The sequence below is a fragment of the Bactrocera neohumeralis genome, chromosome 2 (genome assembly GCF_024586455.1).
Source record: "Bactrocera neohumeralis isolate Rockhampton chromosome 2, APGP_CSIRO_Bneo_wtdbg2-racon-allhic-juicebox.fasta_v2, whole genome shotgun sequence".
Classification (NCBI taxonomy): Eukaryota; Metazoa; Arthropoda; class Insecta; order Diptera; family Tephritidae; genus Bactrocera; species Bactrocera neohumeralis.
The window spans coordinates 16,934,383-16,955,335 of record NC_065919.1 but is presented as its reverse complement, the minus strand read 5'-3'; the positions used below and the strand labels follow the sequence as shown (position 1 = coordinate 16,955,335).

The 20,953-nt window shown below is 28.9% G+C and overlaps 1 protein-coding gene across 2 annotated transcripts; it reads right to left on the bottom strand.

The window, feature by feature from the left end:
* Positions 1-14,789: 14,789 nt before the first annotated feature.
* On the bottom strand, positions 14,790-20,397 carry LOC126768006 (uncharacterized protein DDB_G0283357). Of its 2 annotated transcripts, XM_050485842.1 has the most exons (9): positions 20,357-20,397; positions 19,461-20,277; positions 18,868-19,325; positions 17,795-18,809; positions 17,609-17,725; positions 16,973-17,175; positions 16,755-16,911; positions 16,602-16,689; positions 14,790-15,409 (listed from the first exon to the last, which is right to left on the bottom strand). In XM_050485842.1, exons 2-9 carry the CDS (start codon positions 19,530-19,532, stop codon positions 15,309-15,311), a joined length of 2,211 nt encoding a protein of 736 aa, XP_050341799.1. In that variant the 5' UTR covers positions 19,533-20,277; positions 20,357-20,397; the 3' UTR covers positions 14,790-15,308. The 2 variants fall into 2 exon arrangements, with proteins under 2 accessions (XP_050341799.1, XP_050341797.1); XM_050485840.1 differs by lacking the exon at positions 20,357-20,397 and having other exon boundaries at positions 19,461-20,348.
* Between the last annotated feature and the right edge of the window lie 556 nt (positions 20,398-20,953).

Genomic DNA, 20,953 nt, shown 5'->3' with positions numbered 1-20,953 from the left:
CAAATTGGTTCTAGATTGTAAACGCACTAGAAAGCCGACGAATAACGCCCCCCCTGCTTGATGAAAATGATACGAAGCTATCTCAGAGACACGGATATACTATACGATACAAGTGACGTCCCTCAAAGAAAGGAAATCATCTCTGGAACAATACAAAGATCCACACTTGGACCAGACCTATAGAACGCCTACTGCGACGGAATTTCAAATGTCAAAATTCTAGACGACTGCTACATAGCTGCCATCATAACCGCTCGGTAATACAGCCAGACGAAAATTGGCTCAAGTCAAACTTGTTGCGAATACAGACATGGTTGGACTCACACGGCTTTAGCCTAGCCACGGTAAAACCAAGCTGTTGTACTGGGAAACACATTTCGCTAAAGGTTAACATGCAAGTTCTTTCAGAAACTTTTCCAACGATGATAACAACTAGGTATGAGATTGAACAAAAAAACTGGCATGCTGGCCTCAAATTCAGCATGCTGCTAAAAAGTCAGAGCATATAAACATGATGCTTTCAAGACTTATGCTGATTTCCGGATGTCCGAAAATAGAAGGAAACTTCTCATGGACACAAAACAGTCAGTGCTATTATAACCGAGCGAAATATGAACCGATATATTAAATGTGAAACGTAAACGGAAAGTGCTTGCTAAAGGGCAGAGGACAGAGTCGCCTGGACGTACCGCACTGTATCCGAATCCGCAAAGGTGATGATAAGCGGCGTTATTCTAATAGATCTATTCGCAAAAGTTAGAAGAAAACAGAATCGAAAAACACATGACCCCAAGAAAACAGACGACGAAGCAAACACTTGAACTCTGGTAAGATCGGTGGACAAGGGAGCGCCAAAGAAGATGGACCGCCAAACTAATAAAAGATATAGACATGGGGCACAGTAAAAAAACATGGTCAGGTGAACTACTACTTAACACAGATGCTCTTCGGCCTCGAGTATTTCCAAAAATACGTGAGAAAAACAGAAATCCTGCATGTATTTAGTGAGACGAACCACTTGAGGATGCAAACCATATCTTTTTTTAGTGCCCTCGATGGAAAGAAGCACGGAGAACAATAAAAAACAAAGTTGGACAAAAATCTAATAAAAAAATGTTAGCTAGTGGCGAAAACTGGCAGCTAATTGTCTGCCAAATAACTGAAATCTACAAAATCGTAGACGCAGGGAGAGTAGAAACTGACCTGTAATGTGTTCATTTTGGAAACCTTGCGCTGAAGTAATGCTAAAGCGGTCCCGGGGCAAGGGAAAAATTCATAATAGAAGGGGGAGTATTTTAGTGGGTACACCACGGCCTAAAAAAAACTAAGGCACAACCATAAATTTATGAGCATATACAATATGGTGGTCGAAAAAGTCCTTTCGTATATTGTAAATAGATGTCGTTGCAGTCGTATATCTCCAGTGCTACCAATCACATTGTGTCATACCATATATGTAGTGTTGGAAAGAAATACGAAAAGACTTTTTCGACTACCCAATAGCATTATTTCCTTAACAAACGCATTGTTGTCGAATGTGATGTACATTCAAAGTAATTTACTAAAACCCTCCTATAGTTGTCATTTCTTTCACCACATAAACACATAAATATATTCGCACATAAACTACTTTAGCTTACCTTACACATACAAGTGCATTTATAATACACAAAAACACAGAAAGCCAACTATTTAACAGTAATTTCTTGCCATTAGTGGTCAAGTTAGACCCAACCGTTAGGCGTTAAATAGTCAATGCTGAGCATTATCCACAAAAAATATACGCATCACGTATATGCCTACACAAGCCGAGCAACCAAAGTAAGGTCCTTAGACAAATTAAAACGACATTCCCGTAATTTGAGGGTAAAAACTAACAAATAACAAACGTCCCAAATGTTTAATGAGTGAGAAGAGGTAAATGAAACTCAAAAATACGTGCAACCAAATACCACAAACATTATTTTAAATAGCGGTAGCAAGTAGCAAATTTTCCAGCAGACTTAATATGGTAAGGATTTCAATTTGAAACACAGAAAATATTATTAAATTTTTTAGATTCTCATACATATATAGGTATATGTATATGTATGTATGTGTTTCGAACAGACATTCGATTTATCATTTTTTTATTATTTTTTAGATCAATTTGAACTCTTAATTGCAATATGGAGGCGATTTTTGCTTTATTTTCTGCATGCTTTGTGACGCTGTGCTTAAAATAGAAAGCGGCATATCACAGCGCCGAAAATAATATTACGTATTCACTCTTCTGCCTTCTTGCTTAAGAAATATGCATAAATAAGCATTCTTATGCCTGCATATACATATGTATGTATATATGTATGTAGCTCTTTAAAAAATATCATTAATCAAAAATGGCAAAAACGCGTATAAAGTTTTGAATTGAGTTTCCCATTATTCTCTCATTTTCTAATTAAGTTAAAATTTTGAAGTGCTTCATTAAAAAAAAATATCTTAACATACATACTAGGTATACGCAATACAATTGTAATGTCATACCACGCTGTAAATATCACTCATACGCACTGTTGAACGCAACTATTAAATTACTTAATTTTCTTCAATAATTCATATAATAATTTTGCATGACATGAGTGCATTATTTTATTATATTTCATTATATAGTAACTTGCAGCCGCCTTGGAAAGACATTTTGCAATTTATTAGTAGCTTCTATCACATATACATGTATGTTGAGTCTTTGTTTGGTTGGTCGTAAATTTTATAATATTTAATTTTCCTATAATATATAAAATGCACACTTTGAGCGCATATCTAGGTATATCTGCACATGATATGTTTGTTCGATTTTCAAAATGTGCAAATACATATACATATATGTATGTTCATACATATGTATGCCCACAAATTACTATTAGCTTAATGTTACTCATACGCACTGTTGAACGAAACTAAATTTAATTGTTATCTTCCATTCTTAAAGTAATATTAAAAGTATACGCCTATATATATAACCGAATTTAAGCAGGTATTAAGCAAGCATTTTATTTAGCTTTTAATTTTATTGTGATGAAGCCACATTTGTAGGTAATTAGTATTGGTATTAAAATTTTTAGTTTTTTAATTTCATTTTTTTGTGATTTTTATTTTTTTATTATTATTTTTTTAAATTTTTTTCTTTGCTTTTATTAAAATGTAGCATTACTAGATTACAGGGTTTCCATAACCAATTTTTTGGTTTAATCTTTTTTTGTAATACATTTTTTTTAATTTTTCTTTATTTAATTTAGTGCTTCGTTTGTTTTTCTTTAATAATTGAGTTAAATTTTCACTAGTTTATACTGTGCCTTGACCTCATTTTGAAAATGTGACCCATTTCTTTATATTTTATTAAGCAGTAAGTGAATTTTTCATTTCATTTTAATTGAAAATCAGCTAACTTCCAGTAATAAATATTATAATTTAATTTCGAACTTTAAAGCCCAAATATTTTAATCAATTTGTTTTTATATTATTTTTTATTTTATTTCATTGTTGTAAACAAGTATCTTTTTTTGTTTTTTTTTTTTTAATAATAATATAGATATTTAATTTGACATCATTTGTTTTCAGTGCAACTTATTGTTATTATTAAAAAAGTACATCGAAAAGTATTTTATGTAATTGTCAAAATTTTTATTAAATTTAATTTTTATTACGAATTTTTTGTATCATATAGCAATATAAACTATGTTTTTAATACACTTTTTATTTCATTCCAACAGTTTAATTTTATGGCATTTTTATTTTTTATTAACCTAATTATTACATTAATTTATCTTGTTACCTAATTTTAATTTTATATTATTTTAATTTATTTTATTTTTATTTAATTTTAATTTCTTTGTTTTATATTTTATTTTATTTTATTTTATTTCATTTCATTTGATTTAGTTTAATTAATTTTTTTTTATTTTTTTTATTTTAATTTAAATTAATTAATTTTATTTAATTAAATAAATTTGAATTTATTTTCTTAAATTTAAATTTAATTTAATTGATTTAATATAATTAAATTTTATTTTATTTTTTAATTAATTTTTTTTTTTTTAAATTATTTTTTTATTTTAATTTAAATTTATAAATTTTATTTAATTTAAATAAATTTGAATTTATTTTTTTAAATTTTAATTTAATTTAATTGATTTAATATAATTAAATTTTATTTTATTTATTTTATTCCGTTCTATAAGTTTTTTCACTTTTAACTCTCTTATTTTCTTATTGGAATAAGTTAATTTAATTTTATTTTAAATTATTAAATTTTATTTTATTTCATTTCATTTGATTTAATTTTATTTTGTTTTAATATATTTTATTTAGTTTTTTTTATTTTTTCTTTTCTATAAAATTTTTCACTTTTTTCTCTCTTATATTCTTAATTTTTTTTATTTTCTTGGAATAAGTTTAATTTATTTTTTTTGTCTTTCAAATATGATTATTCACTTTTTTTCTCTCTCCGCTCTCGAATTGGAATAAGTGAAATTGTTTACATTTCAGCTGAAATCAATTTTCAACAAATTCATCCCACACTCACGCACACATTTGCGGCTGATCACCTTCAAAAAAAGGAAAAACATATTTGCCGGTGCATGCGGATGCCATGATAAGCGGCCTAAAGCGATTTCATGTTTGACACATTCTCAAATCACTTTCTTCGCACGCTTTACATTTTCGATAACCAAAAAGCACCCAAGCACATACTATATATACCTACATGCACACATACATATGCACTTGCTAATAACAGCACTTTTTTGTAATTTTCTACTTTTTCAAAGGATTGTGCGCCATATCCGCCTAATAGAAGCGCCAAAGTGGAAGAAAATCTTTGAATGTTTCAATAGAAAACACACGCCACACAGCGAAAACTCTTTCGATCTTGTGAGACAACGGCAAACGTCCTTGCGCCGGCACACACAGCATCCGACTGAATGGAAATTAGCGAATTGTTGCTGATTTTGTCAATGACCAAAACGACAGCGGCCACGACATGCTCGTCGACGCAACGACGTCAACGTCGACAGCGGCAGCACCGAGTGTCATCAGCAAATCCACTGTATCAATAACGGTAATGATGACGAACAAATGAAAGGCGAAGAAGACACCGCGATGCTTATGACCAAGCCGCATATGCATGACACACGTACACTGGCAAGTGGTAGATAGTTGTAGTTGTAGGGGAGGGGGCAATAAACGCTCGATTTGCCAGTGGTAAGCTCATGATGATGTTGTGCATTTCTGCAGTTAAAGTCATTCCGTGTGAGGTTGCTCTGCTTTATGGTGTTGGTAATTAAGTGCTTTATTTTCGCAAAGCCAAAACAATGATGATTATTCTGATGAATTTGGGTTTGGGATGAAAGTAATATAAATGATTGTTTCGAACGAATGCTTCTAAAGTGCTGCATTGGAACTTATGTAGTGTTAGATGAATTACTTCTCAAGCAATAAAAGTTTAGATACCTGCGCGGTAGTTGCGGGGGTTTGAAAGGGAAACAGTCGGTTGGAGATTAGATTGGTTGGTTTTAGTACGAATAGGTTGAAACGTGGTATTCGAATTGCTTATATACTAAATATATGTTTGTGCTTATAATTTGTTTAGAATTTTATTAATTTGCCTTTAAATATTTTCCGGAGAATTAAAGGTAAATAATTCGTTAATAGTTTAAGTTTATTTAAAAATAAATTATATACTATTTTTTTTGCAAATAGTTTAAATGAAGAATATCTCAACCGACAGTAATCATATTTTGGTATAAGTTTATGGTTAACATGTTCTAGAGAACATCACTGGCGGTCAAAAAAGTTTAAAGATGAGGAACTGGAAGCATTACTCGATGAAGATTATTGCCAAATGCAAAAACAGTTCTCAGAATCTTTGTAACTCACTCACGTAGGCATTTCAAACCAAGCCAAAACGCGTTGAACGACGATTTTGCCTCTCAAAAATGCAGTTGAACACTTGGAGAAGTAGTCGTTTTGGCATCATAAACTCATCAAATTCAAGCGAGAGATTGCCAAAAAACGCTTGAAAATTCTGACTAAAGACGAGGCAATAATTTTCCATCACGACAACATACGGCCTAATGTCGCAAGATTGGTGAAAAACTACCATAATTTGAAAAAGCGGCTGGAAAGTTTCGCCTCACTTGCCTTATAGCTCAGAACGCCTTGGCCTTAATACGGTTCACATATGAACAGGGTATCAAAAACTGGCTTGATTCATTCCTTACCGCCAAGTCAGCGCATTTCTTTTGGAATGGAATCCACAAATTGCCCGAGTGTATTCCTCAAATAACTACGGTAAGTACAGAAATATCCTTTTCTGTGCAATATTTTTGTTTAAACTAAAAAATTTTCTGGCACAAATTGCAACCTCACCACACACAATTATTCAAATTATTTTTTAAATCGATTCGAGATGAAAAAATAATTAATAATTTGATAGACTATTAAGATTCAAATGGTCGGGTTGCAACAGATAAAGGTGTATCTCTATATTCGGCGACATTTGGTTTCAACAAGACGGCGGCACTTCCCACACATCCCACCAATCAATGGGTTTATTGAGAGAACACTTTGGTAAGCAGATAATTTCACGTCTTCGGCCGGCCGATTGACCGCCAAGATAGTGTGATATCACACCGTTAGACTTACTTCTGTAGGGATATATAAAGTCTAAAGTCTATGTGGACAATCCCGCCTCGATTCAGGCCTTGGAACAAAACATCATGCGTGTCATTCGCCAGTTACCAGTCGAAATGCTCGCACAAGTTATCGAAAATTGGACTCAACGGATGGATTATTTTACTACCAAAAGGTAAAAATGCAGTTCAAGCAAAGCTATGTGATGTGTATGGAGAAGATTTGTTGTCCGATCGGAAGTGCCAAAATTGGTTTGCAAAATTTTGTGCCGGCAATTTCCATTTTGAGGATGCACCTCGTTCTGGAAGGACTCTTGAATATACATATAACGAAGTCGTTGGTCGAGTCATGGTCTAAAATGGGTGAACCAGCTCAAACCACTTTAGGCCGTTAGTCACTTTAGCCCTACATATTACCACGATTATCGAGAATTGATCAATAGAAAAGGTGTCCAGCAAAATAATGCGAGACCTCGCACAAGAAAGATGACGCTTATTTTGCAGCTTGAATGCGATATGCTACTACACCCACCATATTCTCTAAACCACGCATCTTCGGTCTATTACTTGTTCCGACCTCTTCAATCTTAATTTCAGTGTCAAAACCCACTTGACTTATTTGACTGTGAAAACATTTTATAAGCTGGAATCAATCTCTTGTCCAAAAGATCAGTAAGTCAAAATGTTTTACCAACAAAAAAAACTTGTTTAAATCAAACAAACGTTATTTGAATATAAATTTTACTGTCTTAAGGAATCAAAAATTTTTTTCGTTTGTGCTTGTTGTTGTTGTAGCGGTAATTTAGAGGAATGCTACCGGTTTGTCTGTCCATAAAAATCAGATTCTTTCAGGTTATGTATATCCGTCTTGTCCAGGAACGGAAGTCGAATTCGGTCAGAGTTGGTCATGGCTATTGCGTTTCACCTCTGATAAATATTAAATTATCATCTTACTCGAAGTTCATAACGTCTTTAAGCTTATGTTTTTTTTTTGGAAACAAAATGTAAATCTATTCTATTCGAAATTCGGATCTACTTTATAATTATGCGAAGGTTGAGCCATCCTGTGCCAGAATAAATACGTACAATTTTCGTTTTTGCTTTCTACAACTCAAAAGCTAACGAATATTTTATTCAAAATATGGTTTGAAAATGTGAAAATCGAGTTGCAGTATATAAAAATCCGAATTCGAGTAAATTTTTTTTTCGAATCGAGTTACAGAATAGGGCCACAGAATATAGAAAAAATTCAGCAAGTATCAACCGAAAGAGTGACTGACTGCCCACCAACCACACCAAACCGTGGTTTTTTTTGGATAAAATGGCAGCTCTTGAATCTCTTCATCCCAAATGCGGCAATATTGCTTGTTCACATGTCCATTGAGCCAGAAATGAGCCTCATCGCTGAACAAAATTTGGCTCGAAAACGATTTAAAATCTACGTCACGATACGTCAGTCTGAGTTGCTGCGAACAGCGTCGAATTGAATCTCCGCGGCCTTCGTGTACACTCTCAGCTACGGTTGCTATATTTTCTTCACTGCGTGCTGGACGTGGTCTATTCGGTCGAATATTATCCAATAATGAATGTTAGGTCTTAAGATCGGTGATGGTGTAGCGAATAGTAGACTCAGTAGGCCGATTATGTTGACCATAAGTTGAGCGAAGTGCGCGAAACACATTCTTTACAGAACATGAGTTTTCGTAATAAAGTTGAGCGATTTGTAAAACGTTTTAAGGTGTAAGTCCACGATGAAATGCCAAACAATGTTGAACAAAAATAACATGACAGCTTGACATGACTCACCTGTGATCTGTCAAAAAAGGCTGTTGAAAAAAGTACCTCTACTTGGATCACTCTTTATAACGGTAAAGCGGTTAAGTTTGAAGTTGGCTGTGAACTACTAGTGAACGACTTAATCAATGGGACCGCGTCACCAAAAATTCTTACCGTGCAATTACTTATTTAACAGCAAAAAAAATACGTTATCATTATATTTTGTAGACTTTTTCAATTTTGTTTTTATTTTCTAAATTTGACAATATTTTATTGAAAAACGCAACAATATTTTTTGTTTTGTTTCATTGATCGTTGTTATTTATTTGCTCGTGAGTGTGTATGCAGTTATTTAGAATTATTGTGTGTTCTTGTGTCTTTCATTTTACTTAATAGATTTATTATTCAATTGTATATATGTATGGTCTCGTTTGGTAGCAGTAAGACGCAGTGACTAACTATGTATAATGATCAGTATTTGCTCGCATTAGTTTTATTTATTAGGCAGGAAAAAATGTATATATTGGAAAACTTTGAATAAATGTAAAAATTTGATTTTATTTAATTTTCATCTTACTAAATTACCATCAAAATGGATATGTGTACGTGTAAGTGTATAGTAAGTGGATAACTGTAAAGTGTAAATGATCTTGTGTTTGATATGATTAGTATTTCTTTGCAAACGGGTAATGTCAACTCAAGAATGTTGAGTTGGAAGCCGATGATAAAAAATCCTTTTAGCATATTGCCATAAGTTTAGGTAAAGAAAAAAGAATTGAAAACAAAACTAAAAAATATATAATAAAAAAATGAATAAAAAATTTGCAAATGTTAATAAAAAAAAATAATTTTAAAAATGTAAAAAAAATTAAAACAAAACTTAAAAAAAATATTATAAAAAATGTATAAAAAATTTGCAAATGTTAATAAAAAAATAATTTTAATTAAAAAAAATTAAAAAATGTAAAAAAAAAATTAAGAAAACAAGATTAAAACAAAACTTAAAAAAATATTATAAAAAATGAATAAAAAATTTGCAAATTTTAATAAAAAAAATAATTTTAATTAAAAAAATGTAAAAAAAAATCAAGAAAAAATATTAAAACAAAACTTCATAAAATATTATAAAAAACGAATAAGAAATTTATAAATTTTAATAAAAAAATAATTATTAAAAAAAATTAAAAAATAAAATAATTTAATATAAATGTATGTACATATGTACGTCTATAAAAAAAAGGTTTAAAAACACTAAAAAGCTTTAAAAATAGGTCAAAAAAAGTACAAACAATTTTACGTAAAAAAAATTAATTGTTAAAAGAAATACAAAAATTTAAAAAACAAAATTTAATTTATAAAATGTAATTTAAAAAATTCTTTAATAAACAAAAAAAATTGTATGTAAAATAATTACAAAAAAGTAAAAAAAAAACAAATTTTTAATGAATTAAATAATAACAAACCAATAAATATTCAGGTAAATTTAAAACTTTTGTATTTTATTTTTGCCTTTTTCATTTAAAATATGAGTAAAAAATGGAAAAAAAAGTTAGACAAAGCTTTAAATGCAAATAAAACAATGTATGAAAAATGGAAACAAAACAAAAATAAAAAAAAATATATTGAAAATATAAAAAATATGTATTGAAAGGTAAAAAAATATGTATTGAAAATTAAAAAAAAATATATATTGAAAAAAGGGATTAAAAATATATACAAAAATTATTTACATTTAATACTGGACTGAAATGTAAAAAAATTATACAAAATTTTAAATGCAAATAAATGTAAAAACTATGAAATAAATTCAAAAAAAATTTAAAAGGAATTTAAAAATAGAATTAAAAAAATATACAAAAAAATTTAAATGTGAATAAAATTTAAAAGTAAAAAATAAAAAAAATTATGCAAAATTTTAAATGTAAAAATACAAAAAGGAAGTAAAAAAAAAGTAAAAGAATTTAAAAAAATAATTAAAAAAATGTACAATAATTGTAAATATTAAAAAAATACAAATAAGAAAAAACACAATAAAAAATTAAAGAATAATAATAATTAAAAAAAATAGTTATAAAAAAATTAATGCTATGTATAAGTAAATAAATAAAAAAGTTGATATTAATTTAAAGTTTCTGATTTATTTTTATTATTTTTTTCTTTTTCAATTCATTTTGGGGTAAGTAATTTTTAAAACACTATATAGAACTACTACATACATACAATTGTGTAATTTTAAATTAATATATTTTCTGTATAACCTTTTTATTTTGTTTGAAACGTTTATTGCTACATTAAAAGGCGACTAAATGCTAAAAAGCTACTTAACTATTAGAAGGCGTTTCGACAATTATTGCAACTGTTACGTAAGTGTGTGTATAATTTTGTTTTTTCAATATATTTTCTTAACAACAAGCAAACTTTATTTTCAAAGGGTTTCTTTTGCTTTTTTCTGTAACAAAACTTATAAGCTGAATGTTAAAAACTAAAATTGTGACATTTCGCTAATGGCAATGATGGACAAATACATTAAGCGTAGTTAAGAATAGATTAAAAATAATACAGTGTTGAGAAAGTATTTAATTTTATAAACAATTTGAATAAAATATAGAAATATGAAATTAAAACTATAAAAAATCGACTACAGACTAGATAAAGCATCAATCAATTTTCTACAAACAACTAAAATGCTTACGAAATATATAATTGTAATTGTTTATGCGTGGAATCAAAAACAATGTTTGATAAGTATAAAAACATTAATTCACAAGTAAAATAATTAAGTAAAATAACATTGAAAAACAAGTTTACAAAAAAAAATCGTTTCCAAGCTTTGAAGAAACAAATTTTCAAAACGAAATAAAAAAAAATAAAAAAAAAAATAAAAAAAAAAAAAAAAAAAAAAAAAAAAAAAAAAAAAAAAAATAAAAAAAAAAAAAAAAAAAAAAAAAAAAAAAAAATAAAAATAAAAAAAAAACAAAATAAAAAAAAAAAAATAAAAAAATAAAAAAAATTAAAATAATAAAAAAATAATTAAATAAAATAAATACTGAAAAAAATAAAAAATAAATTTAAAATAAAATGAAAATAAATATTTTAATATACAACATAAAAAATAAATATATAAAGAAATATGTCGAAAACAAAACAAAATAAATAAGTAATAAAATAATAAACAACAAAATTAAAATAATATAAAAAAGGATTTTAAGCGAAATAAATATTAAATAAAAAATTAAAAAAAATTAAAAAATAAAAAAAATATTTTGAATAGGCAAAAATAAATTAAATAAACAAAACAATTTAATTAAAAAAAAATAAGCCAAAAAATTAGAGATAAAATAAAACAAAAATAGTTAAAAATCTAGCAAAAATTAAATTAATCGTGAAAAATAACAAAATTGAAAATATATTAAAAATTATACTAAATATTAAAGAACTTAAAATTAGAAAAAAATAAAAATTTTGAGTTGTTTAAAATTATTAAAAAAAAAACTAAAATTTTATTAAAAATTACAAATAATATAAAAGTATCAATAATTAAAAAAGAAATATTAAAAATAAAAGCAAAAGATAGAATTTAAAATAGCATAAATAGTTAAGAAGCTTTCAAATAAATTATATAAATTGTGAAAAATAAAAAAATATCAAATATTGAAAAATATAGTCAAAATTGTCAAAAATAAAAATAAATTTCAAACATTATAAAAAATATGGATATTATATAAATTTGTATATGTTTTTTCGCTTAAAGGTTAAGGTGGGCACACATAAAACAAGTTTTCTTTTTTAGAACTTAATTGTTTATGAAATTCTTTTTTCAATAAAATTTTTAGATATTTCATATTTTTTTTTCTATTTGATAAGATTAAGGTTTTGCAATTTTTTAAGAAACCAAATAAAGCTTAACAATATAATTAAAGCTTAAGCTGAAATAAAAAAATAATAATAATTGACGGAATCTTAAAAAAAAGTCCGTTTAACAAATGTAGCATCACATGCAAATTAAAGCGGACCCTCGTAGACGAAAGTATAAAGATTTTGCTTTTCGCAATTTCGATTTCCTACAAATTATTGTAATTAGTTAACAAAGACAAATAGACTTCACGAAGCAGTAACTAAACTAAAAATTAACTTAGTTTAAAAAATATTACAAAGATTATAAATGAAAGTCATTGAATATACTAGCAGCTTTACAAAAAGGCAGTAGCACAATATGAAATGAATTCATAAATTATGTGAACTTATATATATATTACTTTTTACTAACAATTTTTCCATTAAATTATGAATTTGCATAAATTTTCTGGAATATTTCTTTTTTTTTGTTATTTTATTTTTCTGTTGTTGGTGGTAAATTTGCACTCTGCAGTGTGTTTATTTAACTAATATGCCTTAAGGATTGCAATTATATGTTTAAAAACTACAAAAACAAATATTAAAATTATACAAGAAAATGTTGCTTGACTTTCTAAGTATGCACGGTAGCGCAAAAAATATCGCTAATTATTATTAAATGCAGTAAAGTTGGAATGTATAATAGCGTGTGTCCGTTACTTCCGCCAAGTTAATTAATTTTTTTCAAACGCCCCTGAAGCTTCAGTTTTTGCCCAAACAAAACATTATCCAACGTAAGCAAGCTCTTTATTTTCAGTGTAAATCGCGGGGAAATTTTGGGATTTTTTGAACTTTTGCAATAAATTGAAAAACTTAAAAAATATAATTTTTTCTGCTCTACAAAAAAGGTTTCAATAACTTTTTTTTCATAAAAACACTCCTTCAAAACTTATACGCAGTTGAAGTTATGCATCATACGGTATACTGTATGAAGGTGCACCATGTCGTATGAGCAACACAAAATGTCTAAATCACTTGCATAAATGCTCAGTACATTTATGCCCGGTTTCACAGTCCATACTTAAGTTGTGCCTAAATAAAATCTTAACTAAGTATTGTTGCAAAATGAGTGGTCGTTATAATGCTCAATTTCTATAAAATTTTATTATGATATATGGCAACGTTATGGGCAACATATGTTTTACAAATGTCATTCATAAAAATATGTTTGAAATATTTAAATTATAACAGACAATACATAAATTTGCGAGGAAAATTATATCAAAAATTGATGAAAACAACAAAAGAACCCCAAATTTCATCACTAGCGAGTCGGAGCACCTATGGGAACTGAAGGAAAAGTATAAGCTGTTATTGAGTGCAAACGAACGGACCCTTGCCCTACGCTACGAAAGATGTCGCTGAAAATTCAAAGCAAATTCAAAACAAAAATCAGCTGTTATTTAAGCACTGCTTAAGTCTCCCCTTTTCAGTACTTAAGCATTACATAAGTATGAACTGTAAAACAATATTTTCCTGTTTTATCTTAAGTACAACATAAGTATGGACTGTGAAACCGGGCATTAATGTATGACTTTAACTACGCATAACTTTTAAACAAAAAAAAATTAGAATATAAATTTTTCAAAATTGTAGATTTTTTTCAATATGCACAATATCAAGAAATCACGTTTCAAATTGAAAATAAAGACCCTGTATATGTACATTAAATCTATTTTTGGGCAAAAACTGACGGATACTCTAATGTTTTTGTATTGCATTTGATATATCGGGTGATTTTTAAGAGCTTGATAACTTTTTTTAAAAAAAAAACGCATAAAATTTGCAAAATCTCATCGGTCCTTTATTTGAAACGTTAGATTGGTTCATGACATTTACTTTTTGAAGATAATTTCATTTAAATGTTGACTCATGTGGTTTCAACAAGATGGCGCTACATGCCACACAGCTCGCGATTCTATGGCCATTTTGAGGGAAAATTCGGAGAACAATTCATCTCAAGAAATGGACCCGTAAGTTGGCCACCAAGATCATGCGATTTAACGCCTTTAGACTATTTTTTGTGGAGCTACGTCAAGTCTAAAGTCTACAGAAATAAGCCAGCAACTATTCCAGCTTTGGAAGACAACATTTCCGAAGAAATTCGGGCTATTCCGGCCGAAATGCTCGAAAAATTGGACTTTCCGAATGGACCACCTAAGACGCAGCCGCGGTCAACATTTAAATGAAATTATCTTCAAAAAGTAAATGTCATGAACCAATCTAACGTTTCAAATAAAGAACCGATGAGATTTTGCATTTTATATTTTTTTTTAAAAGTTATCAAGCTCTTAAAAAATCACCCGATATATGTAGCTTATATAAACTGTATACTTTAGAAATGCATTTTAATGCGCATCTTCTACATATGTACACACATGTACTTCCGGGCGTATACGCATACTTGTATGGGGTTTAACGTGTCAATTTCGGTTTTCAATAATAAATCACTTATAAGAGTTTTGTAACATTTTAAGTTTCAGTAGAGATCTTTGAGTGTGAGCATTTGTTGCACATCAAAATTTGTCTTATAACAAAATATTACTACTTTGTAAGCTTAAGTACATATATGATTATATTATATTATAATTTCAACTAATTAGTTATGTGTAAATGTGTTTGTGTTTATGTCATTTGTTGGATATGTGGAATTTTGTATATTTGTTCGTTGCAGTCAATTTCGTGCTTGTGTGTGCTACAGAAATATTTTTTTATATTATTTTTGTGACCATTAGTATTAATAAATGTTTTATATGTATTTATAGTTTATGCAAGCGTTCAACAATTCGTGTAAATTTCTGATATTAGTAGTTTAAGAGATTGATATAATATTAAACTTTTGCATTTTTGCATAATACACTATTTGAATGTATCAATCTGGTTTGTATGCGATATGTAAAACGCTTTTTAAGCGCATATTCCAAGCAGATTAGTAACTGTATTCTGTCATATTAATATTCTGTGCAAAAGTTATACCCAAACACCATGTGGATTCTTGCTGGTCGGCACGGCATTTTCCAATTGCCTTGGTGAGCCGATTATACGACGACTGCTACCGGGTTTATTGGAACCTTTAGATGAAGAGAAATAATATATTAGGCAGGAATAACAGATTAAGTTGAAATATAAACGGGATTACGAATTTTTAATTCAAAAATTTTGGATTAAAAATTAGATTATATATTTTTAATTACAATTTCGGGATTGAAAATTAAATTTTCACTTTTTAATTCCAATTTTTGGATCTAATTTCTTTTAAAATAAATTTTTAATTTCAATTTTCATATTTCGAGATGGAAAATTAAATTTTCCATTTTTAATTCCGATTTTTTTTTTTATTTAATTTGTTTTAAAAATAAATTTTCAATTTTCATATTTTGAGATGGAAATTTAAATTTTCCATTTTCAACTCCGCTTTTTTTATTTTATTTGTTTAAAAAAAATTTATATTCATATTTCGGGATTGAAAATTAAATTTTCAATTTTTAATTCCAATTTTTTTATTTAATTTATTTTAAAAATAAATTTTCAATTTTCATATTTCGAGATCGAAATTTAAATTTTCAAATTTTAATTCCGATTTTTTATTTAATTTGTAATAAATTTTTAATTTCAATTTTCATATGTATTTCGGGATTGAAAATTAAATTTTCAATTTTTAATCCCAATTTTTTTTATTGCATTTGTTTTAAAAATAAACTTTCAATTTTCATATTTCGGGATGGAAAATTAAATTTTCAAATTTTAATTCCGATTTTTTTATTTAATTTGTCTTAAAAATAAATTTTTCATTGAAATTTTTCTATTTCGAGATTAAAAATTAAATTTTTTAATTCCCATTTTTGAATTTGATTTGTCTTACAAATAACTTTTCAATTTTAATATTTCGTGATAGAAAATTAAACTTTCAATTTTTAGTTCCGATTTTTTTTTTTAATTTGTCTTAAAGTAAATTTTTAATTTAAATTTTCATATTTCGTAATGGAATTTTTAATTCCGATTTTTCTACTTAATTTGACTAAAAAATAAATTTTTAATTTTAATTTTTAATTTCAATTTTGGGATTAATAATTTTATTGTAATTTTTTCTGAATAAATAATTTTTTTATCGTTAAAATTTTATTTTTAATTTTTTAATTCAATATTTGTGATAAAAAATTTGAAAACTATTTTTAATTAAGATTTTCGAGATTATTAATACAATTATTTTTTAATTAATTATTTGCAAACCCTGAATAAAACTTCATTTTTTATTAGAATTACCTTCCAAAAAATGTTTAATCTCATCAGATGTTGTAACGGTAAGACTTTGCAGATTCACTTCTTTCATCTCATTCACCAATTGCTCCACCTAAAATATAAGCAAGAAATAGCATTTACTTCTATTTTCTATATGTAACCATTAACTAAACACACTTGTCGTTTCTTTTCTGTGATCGCATTTTCAATTAATAGAATTTCTTTTTTCAAATTCTCCGCTGTTTTATTAGACGTATCTGTGTTGTGTATAGCCTGATCGATTTCGCTTTGTATGCGCTCCATCTCCATGAGAAAATCGCGCTCAACATTTTGCCTAAAAGTAAAGGGAAATATTAACAAAAAAAAATTTTGTAACTCAAGTGCTTAGTTATTACCTATTTGCTTTCTGTTTGGTGGCATTGCTCCGTTGCTCCACCTCAATATCGTTCATCAATAGGCGTATCTTATTTTTGCACTGTAGCAATTCAGTTTCGCAATTGGCCAATTTTGAACGTAGTAAAGCAATCTCGGATTTTAATGTTTTCTCCTGCTGCTTCACCAGCTCATTCTCTTCCTCCACATACTGTAGTGTTTGTAACTGGAAATGCGATTAACAAAGCTCAATAAATTGATATATGTATGTATTTGAAAAAAAATATATTTGAATTTTAATCGCAGAAACGGATTTCAAATAAAAAATATTACACCCAAGAACCGTTTTAAAAATAATAAAACTGATTTGTAATTCTAATTCTAATTTTGAAATTAAAAATTTAATTCCCCAAATTAAAAATATTTAATTTTCAAAATTTGGATATTTAAAATTTAATTCCCAAAATAAAAAATTTAATTTTCAAAATTGGAATTGAAAATTTATTTTTTAATTTAAGATTTAAGAAATATTTTTTTTTATCACAAAATTTAAAAGCTAAATTTTAATCCCCAAAATTGAAATTAAAACTTGAGAATCTAATGTTTTATTAAATAATTTGCAACCCTGTTGTTAAATCATTTAAGTACACCATACTCACCTGCTCACTGCCCTGTCGAAATATCTGATCGGCTTTGGTGATTTCACGCGAAATCGCTTCAAGCTCCTGCGCTTGATCTCGCTCTTTATTTTCCAAATAAACTATTTCGGCATCATACTGTCATAATAAATAAATAAAATATGTTTGAAATGACGTCGGCAATGCAGAGTGCCAAAATTTACTTACTTTACTCAATTCCAGTTGCTGCGCAGATATTTTTTCGCGTTGAAATTTAATCAGCTGCAATAAATCATTATACTGTGTCGCCTGGAAAATGCTCTCGCTCTCCTCAATACTACCCAAACTGCCGCTACTACCACCACCACCTCCACTACTACCGTTACCATTTCCAGCTAAGCGCTGAAAGTCCACATCATAATCGCTTGCATTGTTGTAATCTTGCGTAAAAGTGTTTACAGCTGCAGTGCTCATGCCACTCGCTACAAATTGTTGTGTTTGGAATTGTTGCTGCTGCAATTGTAACGGGCTATTGCGTGGTGGTGGCGGATCGCGGTAAGGTGGTGGCACTAGTGCGCCATTTGCCGAAATTGTTGGCGCATTTTTGTACAGCAAATCCGGTGGCATATCACCGCCAACCCCACCACTGCGATTCACATTGCCATTGTAGATGTCAAGGAGATTTTCACTGCTACTACTGCTACAACTATTGCTGCTATTGTTGTTATTGAAATTGTTGCTATGCGGTGTGGCATACAGCACGTCCGGACTGTTGGTGGCTATGCGGCGATCCAGCGACTCACGCACAACAGCCAAATTAATTTCGTTGATTGACTTGCTGTTCTGAGCACCGATTTGTTGATATATATGGTTGCTGTTGTTATTGTTGTTGCCGTCATTGTTTCTTTGCTGTGAGTCATGAAAAAATCCAGCACCATCGGTAAATGCATGAGCATGGTTTCGGGGCATTTCAGTGGGATTCGAATGAGATTTTTCGTGGCGAGGGATTAGCTGAGGTAAGGCTGACGAGTTATTATTGTCAGTCAATGTAGTGGGTGAACGTGAGATGGACGCGAGGTGTGGCGAATTTGTGTTTATGGGTGAAGAATTTGGTACCGGCGCAATTCGTTGCTGTTTATTTAAATTATTATTGCTATTGTTGTCGTTATTGTCACTATTGTTACTGTGACGTTGTGGTATACCTTTGACAATACCAATATTTTCAATATGTTTTGCATCGTGCCTGTAAGAAAAAAGTTTATTAAAAAGTTGCATATTTATTCATTGTATATGTTACATACCCAAAACTCTTTTTCTTCAATTCACGCGATTTATCAAGGTGTGGTGATATATTTAAATTTGTATCCAGATTGTTCAAATGTGATGACTTGACTTGGTGTGGATTGTAGTTACTATTCGTAGTATTGTTGTTGTTATTAATATTATTTTGACTATTGCTATTGTTATTGCTTAAGCCTAAAGGCTTTCTCAACATCACAGCTGCATTATTAGTGTTACTGTTGTTATTATTATTGTTGTTATTGGCTACAGAATTGTCTACACGTTGCGTTGTTGGTTGTTGTTTATTTTCCGAACGTTGCAGTATAAATTGCACATCATTGGCGTATTCACCCCATTCCAGTAATAATTTAAGCGGATTTTCGTTTGGCGCCAGCAAGCGCTCATTGTTGCGCCAACGTTCAATGAGTGTAAAGCGGCCTACTTTCCCAGTGGCATGCGCCAGCGCAAATACCACATCCTAGCATACAAAGTAAAGAAAATAAGTAATGAAAGCATTAAAAAATGTTGTACATTTGATTAACGATTTATTGGTATTATTTGCAAGCCTAGATTAATGAGTATAAAATGGGTGAATGGCAGTGCTTTTACATACCTGACACGTTGTGTTCACGGTAACTCCACATACAATCCGTTGAATACCCTCAACCCAAACTTTCAATTCCATGGTCGGGTACAAAATACTTTTAATGCGCCAATTTAATAAAAGCCCTCCACAGAATTTTTAAAACTCATTTGTACACCTTTGGGAGTGGCGGTTAAAGCTGCGTTGATCGCGTGCTAGTTGCAAGTCAAGAAGTATGCAGAGTGCACTAGCATTAATAGCTGTGCTTCAGACAACAGAAAAAATATTCGTTTACAACTTTACGCTCCAGTGAAGCGAAATGCATTTGTCGTTTTTAATATAGCTTTTAATGTTCTAACTCTTTCATTGTATGCCTAGCAACCACATATTTATGGTAATAATGGGCATATGTTGCAGCGATCATTTTACAATTTGTTGTTGCATACGTTTATTATACACAAATATATGTATTTATCACAATAATTTTTGATTATAGATAAAAAGGATTGATTTGTGCAAAAATAATATTTAATCGATTTTCACTTTTCACAATTCCAATAGCTTGTTTCCCTTTCTCGCCACGAATTTATGCCTCGTCACTTGTTCAGTTGTTGTTATTTTCATTATATGTGCTGCAAAACTGCATTTGACAAGTTCTACTTGTGCATCATAGCAACACTATTGTTGTTGGATGTTTATTCAAGGGGAGTATGAGAAATGATATTGAGGGCGTTCAATATGTGTACCATGAAATTTCTGCAGATTTACGTTGTCTTTTCCATTACAATATCACATTTTCGTTGAATACTTTGGATTCACTTTATTTCTCAGGCTTTGTTTCTTCTTTCTAATTATTTAAAACAACAGCGAAATTAAATTTCTATTAATTTTTTCATCAAAAACTTGTTTCTCCAAAAATTCCTCACCAACAAAAAACGCCATTTTGCCCTTCTCGGTTGATTTCTTTGCATTTGACATTCATCATGCATTTCAATGCATTATTTTGTTTACCTCCAAAAAGAAGTCTGGGTTGCCTACCAACTATAATACCTATTAGTTAATACTCCTTAATCCATCACACTAAAACCAATCAGTTCTAACTGAACTGTTTATACTCGTAAGTATATAATATAGTAGTTGCTTACAATCAAGTTAATCCGTAAACTGAAATATTTGGTTATATCAACTCACTAAATATTTTTTTTTAAAACTATGTTAAAATTATTTGTTGCAACTCTGCGTGTGTATTTTTGTCACATTTCCTTTTGTGGCTCTTTCTTTTAAAATTGTTGCCGCACTTTATTTTAATTTTTCAGATTAATATTCTCCTACAAATAAATAAAATACCTCAATTTATTTTTAAAATAATATTCACAAATGTTAGAAAATTATTTCATTATAACTTCATCCATGTTAATATTTCTCAATTCAGTATTCAAATTATACAACAGCTGGTAACTCATTAAATTTCCCAATTTTCATTTTCTTGTGTGCACCATTTCATATTTCTGCAGTGGTTTTTT